Genomic DNA, 18,708 nt, shown 5'->3' with positions numbered 1-18,708 from the left:
TGGAAGCACAGCCTGTCCACTTTTAATACTCCCCCCAGTCTTGTTTTCATAGATATGTGTTCTTTTCTGTGAGCAGCAGAAAAATGACCATTTTCCAGGCAAGACGTCCATCTATCCAGTCATTTCTTCATTCCAATTCCACTTCGTTTTCCGGTGAATTTGCAATGACTTTTAAGAATCCATATACTAAAGTCGAAAAGTAGTAATACTAAGAATATAAATGGGAAAAATATAGATTGAAAGTTAAACTGAACAGAGCTATAAAATTGATATGGTGACCACAGGGTCTGCATGCAGTTTGTAATGTTGAGATGCAAATTTGTATTTGATCTTGTTAGTCATAGAAAAAGATAACGATCAGTGACATTATTGGCCTTGTCCTAGAGAATAAGGTATAACAATTCTTTTTTTTTTTTTTTTTTTTAAAGATTTTATTTATTCATGTTTTTCCCCCCAAAGCCGCAGTAGATAGTTGTATCTCGTAGGTTCACATTCTTCTAGTTGCTGTACGTGGGACTCGGCCTCGCGTTGGACGGAGAAGTGGTGTCTTGGGGCGCGCCCGGGATCCGAACCCGGGCTGCCAGCATCAGAGCGCACGCACTTAACCGCTAAGCCACGGAGCCGGCCAGGTATAACAATTCTATAGATAAATGTTTTCTTGGCACTTATTATGAAGGAAAAATTTTTGATGAGTTTATATAGGAGATTTGTTACACATGCAGTTGCAGTTTTCATATGACCATTTTTTGGTGTCCCTTTATGCAAGCAGAATACATGAGGCCAAAGCAATGCTCAGTAAACTTAATATTTTCTCTCTCTTTTTCCTTCTCTTTCTCTCTCCCTCTTTCCATATGTATGTATGAATGTATATGGTTTAATATGATTTTGTTCTCTGACAAATTTTAATCCTGAATCAAGTATGTAGTAGTTTCTAGTTATCCTATATAACTTATTGCAAACTCTGAACAATGGACATAATCAGAGGACTTGCTCTGAATGCCCTCCACATCCCCCAGTGGTGCTCACTACTGGGTGAAGATGAATGTGCTGTTACAGGGATCAGTGACATTCCAGGATGTGGCTGTGGACTTCACCCCAGAGGAGTGGCAGCTGCTGGGATGTGCTCAGAGGAAAATGTGTTGGAATGTGATGCTGGAGAACTTTAGAAACCTCATCTCAGTGGGAAAGGACAACTTCCCTGTGTAACTCAGAATGTATTAATAGTGCCCTTCCTTTAAGATTTGTGAAAGCTTTGACCATTCTGAAGCATTAATAAATTCGGCTCTGAATGTTAGTGGTCAGAGATTCTTAACCCCTTTGAGATTAAGCATAAACAGATAGTGTGTTTATGCTTCTACCTCCTAAATAGAGGACAAGGGTTTTTTCTATTCTAAAGCCCATTTGTCATCCTTTACAGGCCCTGAGACTCAAGGAGGCAGACCTGAATTGTGAGGTAGTTGGTTGTCCCTGGCACTTTGTCTCCAGTTCTGTGTTGTTTCCCATGAACAGGGGGTCCAATTACCAAAACAAAAGTGATCTTCAAGGTGAAGCAAGGACAAGAGCCATGGATGCTGAAGGGAGAGAGCTCACACTGGAGCTGTCCAGGTGAGTGAGAAAACCAGGTAGACAGGAGTCTTTGGAATTGAGATCCCAGGTGGTCACTGAGGGACAGGCACCTTTGAAAGACTTTTCAGGAAGCACCTCTTAAAAGCCACACACCTTTGGAAGTGACTGGGGACACTTGACATGGCATCATCATGTCCCCAAATGACACCTTCACTTTCACTCTCCCCACACAGCTGCTCTTTCTCTCTGCTCAGCTCTCGTGTGGAGGGATGTCCCTCTCCTCTCTCCTCTGGCTCCTTGCACTGCCTGTTTTATCTAGGTCCTTGCCTTGTTCTCTTAATTCCTAAAATCCTCATTCTTCCCTCCTCCACATGATCTGAGATCTTTTCCATACAGTTAGTTCTTATAATGCAGTAATATTGTGTGGATTTCAGAAATAAGGAATGTTAAGGAGTCCAGAGCATTGCACTAATAAGACTTGCTCTTCAAAGATGGAAATCTCAGAAATAGTGAAGAATTATCTATGTTTCCTAACATTATCATATCAGTGGACTTACCGTTTGTAGAGTTTTGAGCTTGGCAGTGATAATGTCCAATGCTTGCATTGGACATGGTGTGGCGTCATGGTAACAGTCAGAATTAACCTTCTTAACCACAAAGTATATACAGGCAAAGGTTGGTAAAGACTAGGAGTCTTGTGTTTCAGGTCCCCAGAGTTAATGGAAGCCCTAAGTGTAGAAACCAAAATGTGAAATTTGAGTTGAAGAGTGTGGTGTCAGGGGCAAAGCAGGGTTCTGGAGGCTAGTATATCTGGCAGATTGAAAGAGGTTATAAAAAGCAGATTATTAAGACAAATTCATATCAAGTAGTAGAAAATAACTGATGATAGAAGCAAAAGGAATTTGTCTGGTCTCTTTTATTTTTAATTAATTAATTATTATTATTTTTTTTTGCTGAGGAAGATTTGCCCTGAGCTAAAATCTGCTGTCAATCTTCCTCTTTTTCTATGTGAGCCACCACCACAGCATGGCCATGGACAGACGAGTGGTGTAGGTCCACGCCCAGGAACCGAACCTGGGCTGCCAAAGCAGAGTGTGCTGAACTTAACCACTAGGCCACAGGGGCTTGCCCTAAGTCTGGTCTCTTTTAAATGTTCTGCTGGGCCTCTGTGTTCCTGGGTGTATGTAGGCATTGGAGAATGAATCTTAGCTAGAAGTGCAGTTGGGGAACTTTCTACAAATATGCCTCAACTGTGGTTTGGATGGTTTGAGAGGATATAGGAATGTGCCTATAGATAAAAGGGAGTTAATGGTTTGACAGAATTCATTTGGTGGTTTTGTGCAGAATGAGTAAGGAGAAAGAGAAGTGCATGAAAGAGACTAGGGAGTGTCCTAACAGAATAATTTAAATTTTAGATGTTGTAGACCTTGACTCAAATCAAACTTCTCCAGACCAATCCACCTCTTCTCATTTCCCCATAAAGCCTTTATCTCCTTGTTCTCTGATTACCCCAGTTATTCATTCCTCTGAAATGGCTCACCGCATTCTAGAGCTTAGTCTGCATCATCGTTAAGAGTCCTTTTTAAATTCCTATGTCATCATTATAACTTTACTTTGTGCCTATCTCATGATCTTTCACAGGTTGGAAAGTCACATTTATAAATAGAAAAAGCTACTTGTTCTCATTGTTGTTTTCCAGAAGCCCCCATTTCAGCGATTTTTTTCTTAAAGCCCAGGGGCAGGGCAAATACAGATTTCTCTTTTGTTTTGTTGTCCAGAATGGGAAACGAGACCTGAAACCAGAGACTTTTTTGTGTGGTAAAAAACACATAATATGAAATCTACCCTTTTGACAGATTTTTAAGCATACAGTACAATATTGTTAACTATATGCCCATTGTTGTACAGCATATCTCTAGAACTTTTTCATCTTGCATGACTGAAACTCTATACCCATTGAACAGCAACTTTCCATTTCCCACTCCTCCCAGCCCCTGGCAACCACCATTCTACTTTCTGCTTCTATGAGTTGACTATTTTAAATACCTCATATAAGTGGAATCATGTATTTGTTCTTGCAGTATTTGTTCTTCTGTGACTGGCTTATTTCACTTAGCTTAATGTCCTTGATGTTCAACCATATTGTATCATATGACAGGATTTCTTCTTTTTTAAAGTATGTATATACTACATTTTCTTAATCCATTCATCTGTCAATTGACATTTAGATTGTTTCCAACTCTTGGCTATTGTGAATAATGCTGCAATGAACATGAGAGTGCAAATATCTCTAGGAAATCCTGTTTTCAATTTTTTGGATGAATACCCAGAAGTGGGATTGCTGGATACTATGGTGGTTCTATTTTTGATATTTTGAGGAAACTCCATACTGTTTTACATAGTGGTTGCACCATTTTTCATTCCCATCAAGGGCGCACAAGAGTTCCAATTTCTCCACATCCTTGCCAACACTTATCATCTTCTGTTTTTTTGATAATGGACATCCTAACAGATGTGAGGTGATATCGTATTGTGGTTTTGATTTGTATTTCCCTGATGATTAGTGATGTTGAGCATCTTTTCATATACCTGTTGACCATTTGTATGTTTCCTTTGGAGACAGCCCTCTTAAAGTCCATTGCCCACTTTTTTGCTATTGAGTTATAGGGGTTCCTTATGTGTTTTGGATGTTAACCTGTTATCCAATATATGTTTTTTAAATATTTTCTCCTATTTTGTAGATTGCCTTTTCACTCTGTTGATTGTTTCCTTTCCTTTCCTTTCCTTTGCTGCAGAAGCTTTTTAGTTTGATGTAGTCTCACTTGTCTATTTTTGCTTTTGTTACTGGTGCTTTTGGTGTCATATCCAAGAAATCATTGCCAAGACCAGTGTTATGAAGCTTTCCCCCTATGTTTTCTTTCAGGACTTGTATAGCTTCAGGTCTTACGTTTAAGTCTTTAATACATTTTGAGTTGATTTTTGTGTATGATATAAGAGTAGAGTTCAATTTCACTTATTATATGTGGATGTCTGGTTTTCCCAACACCATTTGTTGAAGAGACTATCCTTTCCCCTTGTGTAGTCTTGGCAACTTGTTGAAGACCATATACGCATGGGTGTATTTCTGGGCTCTCTATTCTGTTCCATTGGTCTATATGTCTGTCTTTATGTCAGTACCATATTTTGATTACTGTAACTTTCTAATATGGTTTCAAGTCAGGAAGTGTGAGGCATCCTGCTTTGTTCTTCTTTCTCAAGAATGTTTTGGCTATTTGGAGTCCTTTGTGGTCCCATATGAATTTTAGAGTTGTTTTTTCTATTCCTGCAAAAAAATGCCATTGAGATTGCCTTGAATCTACAGATCGCTTTGGGTAGTATGGACATTTTAACACTATTAAATCTTCTAGTCCATGAACACAGGATATCTTTCCATTTGTTTGTGTTTAATTTCTTTTAGCAGTGTTTTGTAGTTGTCTGTGTACAAGTATTTCACCTTCTTGGTTAAATTTATTCATAAGTATTTTATTCTTTTTGATGCTATTGTAAATAGGATTGTTTTCTTAATTTCCTTTTTGGATTGTTTGTTTTTAGTGTGTAGAAATGCAACTGAATTTTGTATGTTGATTTTGTATCCTATAACTTTGCTGAATTTGTTTATTCTAATAGTTTTTTGTGGAATCTTTAGGGTTTTCTACATATAAGATCATGTCATCTGTGAACAGAGATACTTTTACTTCTTCCTTTCTAATTTGGATGCCTTTTATTTCTTTTTTTTACCTAATTGGTCTAGCTAGGACTTCAGTACTATGTTGAATAGAAGTGGGCAGAATAGGCATCCATGCCTGGAACAATAGACTTTAAAATTTTTCTTTCTATAACATGATATTGGATGAAGTAACTGGGAATATTTCATTTTACTCCTTTTTAGAAGTTATCTACTTACTTGATGATGAGCTAGAGAAACAAGAGGGAAGCAAAGACAATTTTTTGAACCAAGATATGTTCACCTTCAAGAAAAAACTGATCAAGGAGAGAGTCCAAAATTATAATCTGAGTATAAACTTTATTCAAGACGAAAATAACATAAATATGAATCAAATGGAAAGAGTTTGCAACCTAATTTACACTTACTTAGATATAATAAAAGTTATATTGGAGAAAACTCTTATGAATACAAGGAATGTGGAAAAGCCTTCAAAAACAAGTTTTGTCTCATTAGACATGAAAAAAAGCATACAAGAAAAAAGACTTTTGGATGCAGTGAATGTGGGAAAGCCTTCCAAAAGAAGTCTCATCTCATTAGACATGAAAAAAAGCATACAAGGAAAAAAAAAACCTTTGAATGCAATGACTGTGGGAAAGCTTTTAACAGTAAGGGACACCTGGCAGTTCACCAAAAAATTCATAGTGGAGAGAGACCCTTTGTGTTCAGTGATTGTGGGAAAGCATTTATGCATAAAGCACAACTCATGGTCCACCAGAGACTTCACAGTGGAGAGAAGCCTTATGAATGCAGTCAGTGCAGGAAATCATTCACTTGGAACACCTCTTTTACTCAAGATGTGAAATCTCATACACTTGAGAACTTATTTGAATGTAAGGAATGTGGGAAAACCTTCAAGTGCAGTTCATCTCTTTATAAACATTCTAGGTTTCATACAGGAGAAAAACCATATAGATGTAGAGAATGTGGCAAAGCCTTTGCAGACTCATCAGTGCTTGTCATGCATCAGAGAATTCATACAGGTGAGAAACCCCATGGGTGTACTGAATGTGGCAAAGCCTTCATCAAGAAGTCACCTCTCCTTAAACATTACTTAACCCATGCAGCAGAGCAACAAAACAAATGCAACATATATGGGAAATCTTTTAACAAGAAGACACATCTCATTCTCCATCAAAGAAGTCATAAAAACATGGAAGATTTGTGAATGTGGGAAAACTTAAAATTAGCCTTTTAATAAAGCAGCAAAGAATTCATCATGAGAAAAACCCTGACAGTTGAATAAATGTGGAAAAGCATGTTCTGAAGTTCATATTCTGTGATATTATTAATTTTATTGAAAAGATTACAGAAAATTTTGAGTTATAAATAAACAACTTTACTGTATAGTATAAAGCTGAGGAAGTTGTGAAGCACTGGATAAACAGGGCATCAGACTAACTATTATTACATATATGCACTGCCCCTGATTTACGATTTTTACACCTTATTACAAATATCTGCATTGCTTAAGAAATTTGTATAGTCATAGGTTTGAAATATATGCTGCACACATTATACAAAATTATGTCTGTTATGGTGATGGTTGCACAACATTGTGAATGTACTTAATGCCAATGAATTGTACACTTAAAAATGGTTAAAATAGTAAATTTTATGTTATGTATATTTCACCACAATAAAAATATATAAATAAAACTTAAAACAAAACAACCTCCCCCCCAAATTATATCCATTAAAATCTCTAGTAAACACCATCCTCGTCTCTTCAAAGCCTAAAATCACCATATGCAGAATTGTCAATTATAAGTGAAATAATATAGTTATACAGAACGAAGTTCAGTGCTATGAACTTTAACCATTTCCTGGCACCTATAAATAGTTGTGACAGTTGTTACTGAGCCTTTTTGAGCCTCCTTTTAAATAACAGAAGTCAAGAACAGTTAGGAAGTCTTCTACTGCCTCTGCTCAGCTGAGGACATTGTGTAATGTTTTTTTCTCTATGCAGAACACCAAAGTGTGTGTGTGTGTGTGTGTGTGTGTGTGTGTGTGTGTGTATTTAATCCTGTCAACCTAACACTGAAGAAAGCAAGCATCTGCGTTCCGTATTACTCTAAGCACTTAGTACAGGAAAAGAGGCATTTCTTCAGGTAAACAGTCATGTAAATAAAAGCCATGCTATTTCACTGGCACAGCTACATAAGTAGGAGTAAGCTTAGCTCAGGCAGCATATAAGTGGGGTACTTAGTTTAGAAAAATTAGGCATCATGATACTTTGCAGAGACTTCTGGAAGAAAATCAATTATTGCTTTTTTTGTTTTAGAAATTGATTCAGAGATATGTCAGGCTTGTTTGGAAATTTATAGGTGAATAGCATATGTATCATATCGAGCTATTTGAACAGCTTTTCTGCTTCCTTGAGCTGCTTAGCAACTCTTTTATAATTTGACATTATGCAAGTTCTGTGCATTCCCTTTAAAAACACATGAACTAACAATGATTTAAGTGAAAATTCTGTATTTCACTTTGTGTTGCTTGATAATGTTAAAAAGTCTTTAAGCCCTTTCTTCAGTGGTTGTGAAGCTTGGGGACAGCATTGACCCTGAACCTGAAGTCACAAAATCAGGTTTTCTCTTTCAAGCATAAGTTTTCGGATTAAATGAGTGAACTTGCAATTGTTTTTCTCTCATTAGCATTTTTGCAAGGTGATGATGAGTAAAGATTTATGAATGAGAGTGATTTTCTGAATATCCATCAGATCTAAGTTAAGCCTTATCTCACAAAGTTTTCACACTAAGACTGTATGCTAATTAAATTTACACCGAATCTCTTGGCAAACCACAAAAGTACATGTGACTTAATTATAAACTCAGGGAGCTTTATTCAAGTTGGACTGTCTTCTCTCGCATTTTCTTTCTTTTTTTTTTTTTTGTGAGGAAGAGCAGCCCTGAGCTAACATCCATGCCAATCCTCCTCCTTTTTTTTCCCCCAAAGCCCCAGTAGATAGTTGTATATCATAGTTGCACATCCTTATAGTTGCTGTATGTGGGACACGGCCTCACCATGGCCGGAGAAGCGGTGCGTTGGTGCGCGCCTGGGATCCGAACGGAGGTCGCCAGTAGCGGAGCGCACGCAAGTAACCGCTAAGCCACGGGGCCAGCCCTCTCGCATTTTCTTTTAAAGCTGTCATTTTGCTTTATTTAACATTTACTCTTCTCCTCCTAGCTCTTTCTCAGCTCCCGTCCTTAGCAGTAATAGCATCTGAGAAAATCCAAGCTTTAAGACAGCAAGAAGACTCCTTTAGGGAGTAGGACGTGTCTCATTGCTGCCAGAATGATGTGAGACCCCTTTAAAAAGAGGGGCCTGGTGCATCTAGGTGGCAGACTGAAATTAAGAAGGAACCTGGGAGTTTTATTTGGCATTATGATCTGTGCTCTATGAATTAAACTGTTTGCTCCCTTTCTTAAATGCCAGAATTAATAGAGTAAAAGAATTAGGTAAGTATGAACCATAATGAATCAAAATTAAACAGATGTTTGAAAATCGAAACAAGTCATTATTATTATTTTACTATTTAAACCAAGTCATTGTCAGGCACTAAAACAAAACCATCAATCCCTCTAATTCAAATATAATTCATGGGTCTATAGCTCACATTTGAGAAGGAAAAACTGGGCTGCGCTGTTGTACATATGCAAATGCACAGGTCAGCAGCAACATTCTGAGATTAATTTGGAGGAGTGCAGAAAATCATGTCTACTAATAATTGAGTATGTAAATTATTTTTAAGTAATCAAGTGAATTTAAAGTTCTTTTTATAATACATCATATACATTATTGAATAAAATAGGGTTACAAGGAGCACTAGATATTTACACATAATTGGAAGACTCTCTTATCTCTGCCAAGACCCTGTGTTGTTAATTATTCCTGTGATCACAAGTTATTTTAGTGTCTTACTTTCTTGAACATATTTTTTTCTTTTTAAAAAATATATTGCTTAATTTATCTTTTCTTTCATTAAGATATAATTGACATATAACATTATATTAGTTTCAGCTGTACAACATGATTTGATATTTGTATGTATCGTAAAATATTCACCACAGTGGGGCCAGCCTGGTGGCGCAGCAGTTAAGTGCGCACTCCCCTTCAGTGGCCCAGGGTTTGCAGGTCGGATCCTGGGCATGCACTGACACACCACTTGTCACCCCAGACTGTGGCGACGTCCCATATAGGGTAGAGGAAGATGGGCATGGATGTTAGCCCAGGGCCAATCTTCCTCAGCAAAGAGGAGGATTGGCATCGGATGTTAGCTCAGGGCTGATCTTCCTCACCAAAAAAAAAAAATTGTTCACCACAGTAAGTCTAGTTAATGTCCATCACCACACAGTCACAAAAATTTTTTCTTGTGATGAGAACTTTTAAGATTTATTCTCTTAGCAACTTTCAAATATACAATACAGTATTATTAATTATAGTCACCATGCTGTATGTTACATCTCCATGACATTTATTTTATAACTGGAATTTTGTACCTTTTGACCACCACCCATTTTGCCCACCACCCACTTCCTGCCTCTGGCCACCACCAACCTGTTCTCTGTATCTACAAGTTTGGTTTTTGTTTCATTTTTTTTTTAGATTCCACATATAAGAGATCATATGGTATTTGTCTTTCTCTGTCTGACATTTCACTTAGCATAGTGCTCTCAAGGTCCATCCATGATGTTACAAATGGCAAGATTTCCTTCCTTTTTATGGCATTGTATAGATAATCCACAATTTCATTATCCATTCATCCATCAATGGACATTTAGGTTGCTTCCATGTCTTGGCTATTGTAAATAATGCAGCAAGAAAATTTTTAAATGATAACATTTTCTTTTCTTTTTTTTTTTTTTAAGATTTTATTTATTCATTTTTTCCCCCCAAAGCCCCAGTAGATAGTTGTATGTCGTAGGTTCACGTCCTTCTAGTTGCTGTACGCGGGACTCGGCCTCGGGTTGGACGGAGATGTGGTGCCTCGGGGCGCGCCCGGGATCCGAACCCGGGCTGCCAGCATCAGAGCGTGCGCACTTAACCGCTAAGCCACGGAGCCGGCCCACATTTTATTTTCAAATAATATGTTTAATATGTTTTCTTTCAGCCTCAGACACATTTGTGGGCAAAGTACTTCTATACTTAAAGCTATAGGTATGACCATTAATCTGAAAAAAGAACAATAAAAAATTGTTTTCCCACATTTCCGGACTTCTTTAACACCTAGTATTCTAGTACTGGACACATATATTGCTACATGGGGAGCTTTCTACCATTGACTTCATTCTTTTCTTGTAAGATCTCAACCCCAAAACATTATTTTGACAAGAAGAAACCAAAATGTTATTTACACTCAGCTCAAACATGATCTTAGAAGCCCAGAAGTCCATTTTTCTTTATTTGAAGTCTGTGCCTTTGTCTAGTTGTAAAAACCGTCTGACATAGTCATGCATAATGTAAGCAGAATATCCTTTTTCACACCTTCCTTCCCTCTCGAATGTTACACCTTGAGATATTTTTACTTTCACTTTTTTCCCTTCTAACAGGAACGCTAATATGCTACCTTTTCTTTGTTTAAAGTGTTTATACTCAGACATTAGGTTGATTTTTTCCAATATGATGATAGGTTTATTTTTATGCTTATATAATATCTGCTTATTAAAATATATGTATATAGAATACCAAAAAATTTTGATGAAGAAAATATCACCTGAAATCTCATTTTCCTGAGAAAAGCATCATTAACATCAGCCACTCGAGAAGGAAAGAGTAGAACGCAAGAGGCACTGATGATAAAACAAATTGTAAACACTTTGGTAAATTTGAATTTATGTTGAGTGTAAGTAATTTAAATAATTACTGATTTGGAAGAGGACTAGAAATAGGTGAAATGAATATACTACATAATAACATTGGAAAAATGGGAGGAATCAGGGTTAAAGTGTTGTCAAGTCCCTGTTCTGGGAAAGGATAGAGATAACTAACTTTATACTTTGTTGAATATGCATGTTAAAAATTCTAGGCTAATCACTAAAATAAATAGACTATGTTGCAGCAAATCACTAAAGAGAAAAAAGGGAATAAAGAGAACTGTAAATCCAATAGAAAACAGGAAAGGAAAACTAAAGCAACAGAGAAAAGCCACGGTAAACAGAAAGCAAAAATAAAATGTCAGGAATGTGTCCTAGTATATCACCAATCACAATAAATGCAAATGGGCTAAATCACCTATTGTGAGGAATACTAATGTTTTATTTTATATTTAAGGTTTTTTTTTTAATTTTTAATCTCTCAGAAATATTTTATAACTTACGTTGCAAAACACAATCAGGTGCTCTCCCCCAATCCCAAATCAAAAGAGCTGGTACCTTTTTGGAGAAAGGAAGGAAAAGAGAAGATAAATTGGTGATATTAAATTACTTCATAAACTAATACTATCTCAGGTAAAAACTGTTTTCAAATAATTTTTTCAAGTCTAGAAATTAAGTACAACTAGTAAGGCAGTAAACATGTTTAATCAGTATAAGAGTTAATCACTTTCTTGTGGTGATAAACTCCCTTAGCTTTATCTGGGAAAGTTTTTATTTCTCCATTACATCTGAAGGATATTTTTGCTGGATAGTGTTCTCGGCTGAAAGTTTTTGTCTTTCAGAATTTTGAATATATCATTCCACTCTCTCCTAGCCTGTAAGGTTTCTGCTGAGAAATCCACTGAAAGCCTGATAAGGGTTCCTTTGTAAGTTATTTTCTTCTGCCTTACTGCCCTTAATATTTTTTCTTTGTCATTGACTTCTGCCAGCTTTACTACTATATGCCTTGGAGAAGGTCTTCTTACATTGATATATTTAGGAATTCTGTTGGCTTCTTCCACTTGCGTTTCCAGCTCCTTCCCCAGTTTGGGAAGTTCTCAGCTATTATTCCTTTGAACAAGCTTTCTGCTCCATTCTCCTTCTCTTCTCCCTCTGGAATACCTATAATCCTTATGTTGCATTTCCTAATTGAGTCAGATATTTGTCAGAGAATTTCTTCATCTCTTTTTAGTCTTAGTTCTCTCTCCTCCTCCATCTGAAGCATTTCTATATTTCTGTTCTCCAAGCTACTAATTCTGTCCTCCATAATATCAGCTGTGTTGTTCAGGGATTCCAGATTTTTCCTTATCTCATCCATTGTCTTTTTCATCTCCAACATTTCTGATTGGTTTTTCTTTATACTTTCAATCTCTTGTGAAGAAGTTCCTGATTTCATTGAACTGTCTATCTGTATTCTCTTGTAACTTGTTGAGATATTTTATGACAGCTATTTTGAATTATCTGTCATTTAGATCATAAATTTCTGTGCCTTCAGGATTGATTTCTGGGTGCTTGTCATTTTCCTTCTGGTCTGGAGATTTAATATATTTTTTCATACTGTTTGACCCTGTAGATTTGTGCCTCTGCATAGTGGTAGTATCTGTTCGCAGCTTCCACCTGCCACCACTGGGTGGGGGTCAAGAGCTGTGTATTCTGAGGCCACTGTCACCCCGGGTCGCTCCCAGCTGCTAGTTTTCTATCCTTTGCGAGGGCGCTCTGGCCAACCAGCTTAGCTGGAGTGCCGGGTGGGGGGAGGGGCACTTTGTTTACCCTGTGCAATCCCAGGGGTGTTCTCTGCCCTTGCTATCTACTCTCCTAGGGTGCTGGCTTGATGAAGACACCCCCACAGTAGCTTAGTCACCTCTGTGTGGGGCTTTTCCAAGCACTGTGAGGGAACTTGGAGAGCAACAGTGTTCCCGCAGAGGGCTACCCCTCCCCCCCCCCGAGAGCCGCGTGATCCAGAGCCCAGGGTCGCTGCAATTGTGGAGGGAGAAGGGATCTCCTTACCTCCTTCCACTTCTTCCAGGGGGTCCAGCACCTCCACCTTCAGGCATATGGCTGCGTGGGTCTCTCTGACATCTTTTGTGTTGTGTGAATGTCCTCTATTGGTATATGAATGTCCTTTTTGTTGTATCTTAGGGGGGAGAGTCTAAGTCACTCCACCATGATGCTGATGTCACTCCAAGAGTTAATCACTTTCTGTTGGACAGAGAAAGGATGAATTTTGTCTTATTTTTGAGCAAGGCCTTTCACAGCACAGCAGCAGTACAGAGTATCTTTAAGGTCAAAGTGACTCTTTCATTTGCATCAAGGTTCTCTGTCTTCATTATATTTTAATCAAGAGGGAGAAGGAGATACTTTTTATTCCTCCTCCTTTTGTCTTAACAAAAGAGAGCCTAAAAACCCATACTTTTCCAAAGCAGAGACTATCAGATTATTTTTTAAATCTAGATATAAACTGAAAGCAAGACCATTGAAGCCAAATCATAGAGAAAGGATGAAAAATAAAGGAATGAAACAAGATTCACTAGGCAAATAACAGAAAGCTGATGCATCAATATTAACTGCTATAGACCAGAGGCTGGCAAACTTTTTCTGCAAAGGGCCAGATATTAAATATTTTAGGCTTTGTGGGCAATACAGTCTCTGTTAAAACTACTCAGTTCTGTTGCTGTAACATGAAAGCAGCCACAGATATGTAAACGAATGAGTGTGGTTGTATTCTAATAAAACTATTTACAGACAGCAAACCAGATTTGGTCCTCAGGGTGTAGACTGCTGACCCCTGTTCTGACTGTATACTGATTATATAGCAGTGAGCAAAAAAGGCAAGATAGCAGCACTCAGAGAACTCAAAAAACAATAATCAAATGTAATCTCAGATATTAATAATTCAAATATTTTTAAAAACCTGTGAGGAGATTGAATGTGATAGGAAACTAAGATAGAGTGGCCAAGGAAGTCCTCTGGAAAGAGGAGACCTTTAAACAGAGACCTGAATGCAGTGATGGAGGGAGACTTGGAAAGATCATGCAAGGGTCCTGAGGCAAGACTGAGTCTGGCCTGTTGAATATCAGCAAGAAGTCCAGTGTGGCTGGAGCAGTGAAGCGGAGATGAGTTTTCTGCATTAGACAGGTGCCAGATTATGTGAGATTTCAATCTAAATGTGATGGGAAGGTGTGATATTGTGATTTATAAAAAATATATTTTGGTCATTCAGATGATCAAAATATATTTCTCATATATATTTGGTCTTCATCCACAGTTCCTAGCTCACAGCTTCTAAAATCCTTGAAATTTCCTGTGATAAGAGAAATAAAAGTGTCTTTTGTTGTAAGACACCTTTTTTGTTATGAGGTGTCACCTCATTGGTGACTTCTGAAAAGTCCTTAGGTAACCTAGATGGGGGGCTGGTTGCCAAGAGAACCATCCATGTGATTAGAGGGTTGGAACTTTCAGTCCCCTCCTCCCCCACCACCACTGGGGAGGGGCGAGGGGCTAGAGATTGACAATGGCCAATGATTTACTCAATCATGTCTATGTAATGAAGCCGCTATAAAAACCCAAAAGGACAGAGTTTGGAGAGCTTCCACGTTGGTGAACACATGGAGATTTCGGGAGAGTGGCAAGCTTAGAGAGAGTGTGGAAGCTCTGAGACCTTTCCCCATACCTTGCTCTATGCATCTCTTCCATCTGGCTGTTTCTGAGTTATATCTTTTTATAATAAACTGGTAATCTAGTAAGTAAACAGGTTTCCCGAGTTCTGTGAGCCACTCCAGCAAGTTAATTGAACCCAAGGAAGGGGTCTTGGGAACCTCTAATTTATAGCCAGTTGGTCAGAAGTACAGGTAACAACCTGATCTTGTAACTGACCTTTGAAGTGGGCGGGTAGGGGGAAGTCTTATAGTACTGAACCCTTAACCGGTGGAATCTGACACTATCTCTGGGTAGTGTCAGAGTTGAGGTGGATTGTAGGACACCAAGCTGGTGTTGAAGCATTGCCTGTTGTTGGTGTGTTGACCCTCTCCCCCACCAACCACACACACATGTTAGAACTGGGTCTCAGGACACCTAAAGAGGAGGCTTTGAAGATTTTGAGCAGAAGTGGTATAGTCTCATTTACTTTTGAAAAGTTCTCTCTGGATGAATGTAGGGAATATATTCCTACAGGAATGGCAAGAGGGCAAACAGGGATACCAGTTAAGAGGCAATTGCCTCGGAGTCCAGACAAGAGATGATGGTGTATTGGACTAAAGTGGTAGTGGAGATGCTCCTCTGGGACTAGAATGTGTCAGCCAGAGCAACTTTGGAAGCAATGTGTTGAAGAAGGCAGAGCCACTGTCAGTCTGGGTCACTGCTATGGTCTGATTATTTGTGCCTCCCCTAAATCCAAATGTTGAAAACCTAATGCTCAAGGTGATGGTATTAGGAGGTGGGATCTTTGGGAGATGATTAGGTCATAAAGGCAGAGTCCTCATGACTGGATTAGTGCCCTTATAAAAGAGGCCCCACAGAATTAATTAGCCCTTTCCCCTATTTGAGGATACAAGGAGAAGTCTGCCACCCAGAAGAAGGCCCTCACTCGACCATGCTAGTGTCCTGATCTCAGACTTTTAGCCTCTAGAACTGTGAGAAATAAATTTCTGTTTATAGGTTATCTGTTCTATGGTATTTTGTTATAGCAGCCTGAAAGGACAAAGATAGTCACTGAATGACCACACAGAAAAGAGCTGCCCATCAACATGGACCACCTCCCTGGACTGTGAAATGAAGACGAGATATACTTCTATTTTTCCTGAGTCAATGCATTATAAGGTTTATTTGTTACAGCAGTTTAGTCTACTGTAACTAATACAGGGGTTGGCATTGAAGTAGTTCAAGCAGGAGAATAATGATCAGGTTAATATTTTTTGAAAGATCATTTAGGCAAGCTGTGTGGCAGATTGATTAGAGAAAGCAAGACCAGTAGTAGAATATTGCAGTGGGCCACATAAGGAATGATGAAGGCCTCAACCAAGACTGTGGTACTGGGGGATAGAAAGCATCATATTTAAAAAATACTTAGGAAGGGGGAATGAACAGGTTTTTACATCAACATATATGCTTATGATTGCAAGGCAAATAAACTGGTCAGGGTTTGGTGAATCAAACTCCTCCTCAGTGGTAGAAATGTAAATTGGCATAACCTTTTGGACCATAATTTGGTAATGTGCATTAAAAGTCTTAAAACTTCATACCACTTGACTGAGCAATTCCATTTCTAAGAATCTGTCTTAAGATTAGAAACTTGGTAAATGACTTATGTACAAAGATGTTTATCATTATGTTATTTACAGTTGCATAGCTTAGTGCAGTACTCAACCAACCCTCAAATCTACTTAGTGGCTTATAATAAAAAAGATTTCTTTCTCACCCATAACACATGCCCATACTGGACAGGCTGGGGACTCAACTCCACATTGCCTCACTCTGGAATCATCCTGAACGTATTTGTTATCTACTGCTGCATAACAAATGACTCCAACACTTAGTAGCTGAAAACAAACAATTATTATCTCACAATTTCTGTGGGTCAGGAATCTGGTCATAGCTTTACTGGATCCTCTGGCTCAGGGTCTAAGATTTCAACTGAGGTGTTGGCTGGGGCTGCAGTCATCTCAAGGCTCAACTGAGGGAAGGACATGCTTCCAAGCTCACTTATGTGGTGACTGGCAGGCCTCAGCAGATCCACCTCCAAACTTATTCACGTGGCTGTTGGCAGCCCTCAGGTCCTACCTGGCGGGAGACATCAGTTCTTTGCCACACAGACCTCCCCATGTACCACATGAACAGCTCACAACAAAGCAGCTGGCTGCTCTTAGAGTCAGGGAGTGAGGGAGGGTAAAGAGGGCAAGCAAGATGGAAGCCAGAGTCTTTTTGTAACCTAATCTTGGAAGTGATATCCCATCACTTTTGCCATATTCTGTTCCTTAGAAGCAAGTCACTAGGTTCAGCCCACACTCAAGGAGAGGGGATTATAAGGGCTTGAATATCAGGAGAAGGGATCATTGGAGGCCATTTTAGAGGCTGCCTGCCACACTGAACATTACAATTTCTGGGGCAGAGGGTAAAGAAACATGACAAATTGTGCCTTAGCTCTTAAAAGATTCCTTTTGGAAGTGGCACACTTTACATTACAATACTACACATTACATTGCTCATATTGTGTGGCCAAACAAGTCACATTGTCACCACTAACTTCCAAGAAATGGGAAATTGCAATTCTACCACCTACTAGGAGAAGAGGAAACCCAGAATATTTGCGAATGGTGCTGACTACCACAGCTACAGTTTCAACAATGGTAGAACAGTTTACAATTTTTGATACATCCATGTGCAGAACGTGATGTAACTCTAACAGATCTTAAGCAGGATTTGTCCTTTAGCCCAGGAATGGAAACGTGGATCAACAAGTGAGGACCATCAAATACTCTACATTATAAAAAGAGCCACAAATAATTGTGGGCCAGGCAACCTCTCCACTTCCAGGACTTATTACAAGGTGACCAAACCAATTTCTCTATCCTCAGCCATCTTCCCAGGCCTGCTCCACCCACACCCACAACCTCATATAACTAGAAGATTGGCTGGAGGGGAGGAGTGGGAATCAGAAGAGTCTTGAATCAGCCCTGGAGGAGAATGCCCTGGTATTTCTCTCCAAAAATCGAATGAGAAGGATTCCAAGAGATTCCCCCATGGAGACTGGGGCTACTTGCAAGAAGCAGCTTGAAAGCCTGTATAGAAACAGCAACGCAGACAGAGGGGCGGCCAAGTGGACACCACGTGAAGTACACTACCTGGGGGCGGGGGATGGACCCAGAGGGTTGGAACGGGTCACACTGGGGTGGAGCTACCCATCAGAGAATTGCGCGGGAGGGCCGCAGATACCAGCCCCTGGGGACCCTGCCTTAGCACGCCTGCCCGCCCGGAAGCGCCTGTGCGGTGGCATTCCAGGGGGGCCACAGGCCAAGTGAGAGACACCAGTCCCTCTCCCCTCTCTGAGTCCCTAACCCCTAAGCAGCCAGACTCCGAAGTGCGAGGGGAAGAAGTCATCCCCGCCCGCCGCGCTTGGAGCTCCGCCGTACAGCCCGAGCTTCTACCTCGGAAGGAAGGAGGCTGTCGGCACTCCCATTATAGGATCCCAGGAAATAAAATTAAAAAGTGATTTTTCTACCCTTGGCAAGGCTGAAAGTGGAGTCTCCACACGCCACACCGCGAAAGCGAGCGCAGCACCGTCCGGCGGCACAAGTAACCCAGGAGGCAGCCGAGTGGCCCGAAGCGGCGCGCCGCACGGGCTTGTGGGAGGTGCCGCGAGCCCACTCCGCGCAGGCGCAGTGCGGCCGGGCGGCGGAGTTGGCCCTGCATGCAGGTTCAGGGCAGGTGAGACTCGGCGGCTATTCGCAGCGCCCGCGGTTACTCGCGGCAAGACTGGAGGCGCTCCTAGGTCAGCGGGGAGATGGTGATCAGAGGGCCAGAGTGAGGGTGAGA

At 39.7% G+C, this 18,708-nt stretch overlaps 2 protein-coding genes and 1 long non-coding RNA gene across 5 annotated transcripts in view; 2 read left to right on the top strand and 1 right to left on the bottom strand.

Annotated features, from left to right (window-relative positions):
* Positions 1-18,497, bottom strand: part of LOC147914083 (uncharacterized) — a 34,016-nt gene extending 15,519 nt beyond the window's left edge. The window contains exons 1-3 of one of the 2 annotated variants that reach the window (XR_015555784.1): positions 18,395-18,497; positions 13,189-13,380; positions 11,646-11,700 (exon numbers count right to left, since the gene is read on the bottom strand). This is a non-coding gene — a long non-coding RNA (uncharacterized LOC147914083). Of the gene's footprint in view, positions 1-11,129; positions 11,701-13,188; positions 13,381-18,394 lie in introns of those variants that run through there. The other variant, XR_015555783.1, reaches the window with a different exon arrangement.
* On the top strand, positions 1,039-6,577 carry LOC101401734 (uncharacterized). Its single transcript, XM_087447073.1, has 3 exons — positions 1,039-1,179; positions 1,418-1,605; positions 5,675-6,577. Exons 1-3 carry the CDS (start codon positions 1,039-1,041, stop codon positions 6,495-6,497), a joined length of 1,152 nt encoding a protein of 383 aa, XP_087303199.1. The 3' UTR covers positions 6,498-6,577.
* A 63-nt stretch (positions 18,498-18,560) lies between the features above and the next one.
* Positions 18,561-18,708, top strand: part of LOC106801167 (uncharacterized) — a 28,274-nt gene continuing 28,126 nt past the window's right edge. Inside the window, exon 1 of one of the 2 annotated variants that reach the window (XM_087446200.1) lies at positions 18,561-18,664. The gene's annotated coding sequence lies outside the window, so the exon portion shown is untranslated. Of the gene's footprint in view, positions 18,703-18,708 lie in introns of both variants that reach the window. The other variant, XM_087446201.1, reaches the window with a different exon arrangement.

This window comes from Ceratotherium simum, chromosome 22, assembly GCF_057802395.1.
Source record: "Ceratotherium simum simum isolate JZ-2026a chromosome 22, ASM5780239v1, whole genome shotgun sequence".
Taxonomy (NCBI): Eukaryota; Metazoa; Chordata; class Mammalia; order Perissodactyla; family Rhinocerotidae; genus Ceratotherium; species Ceratotherium simum.
The sequence above is the reverse complement of the archived record's forward strand: the minus strand, read 5'-3'. Positions and strand labels throughout refer to the sequence as shown.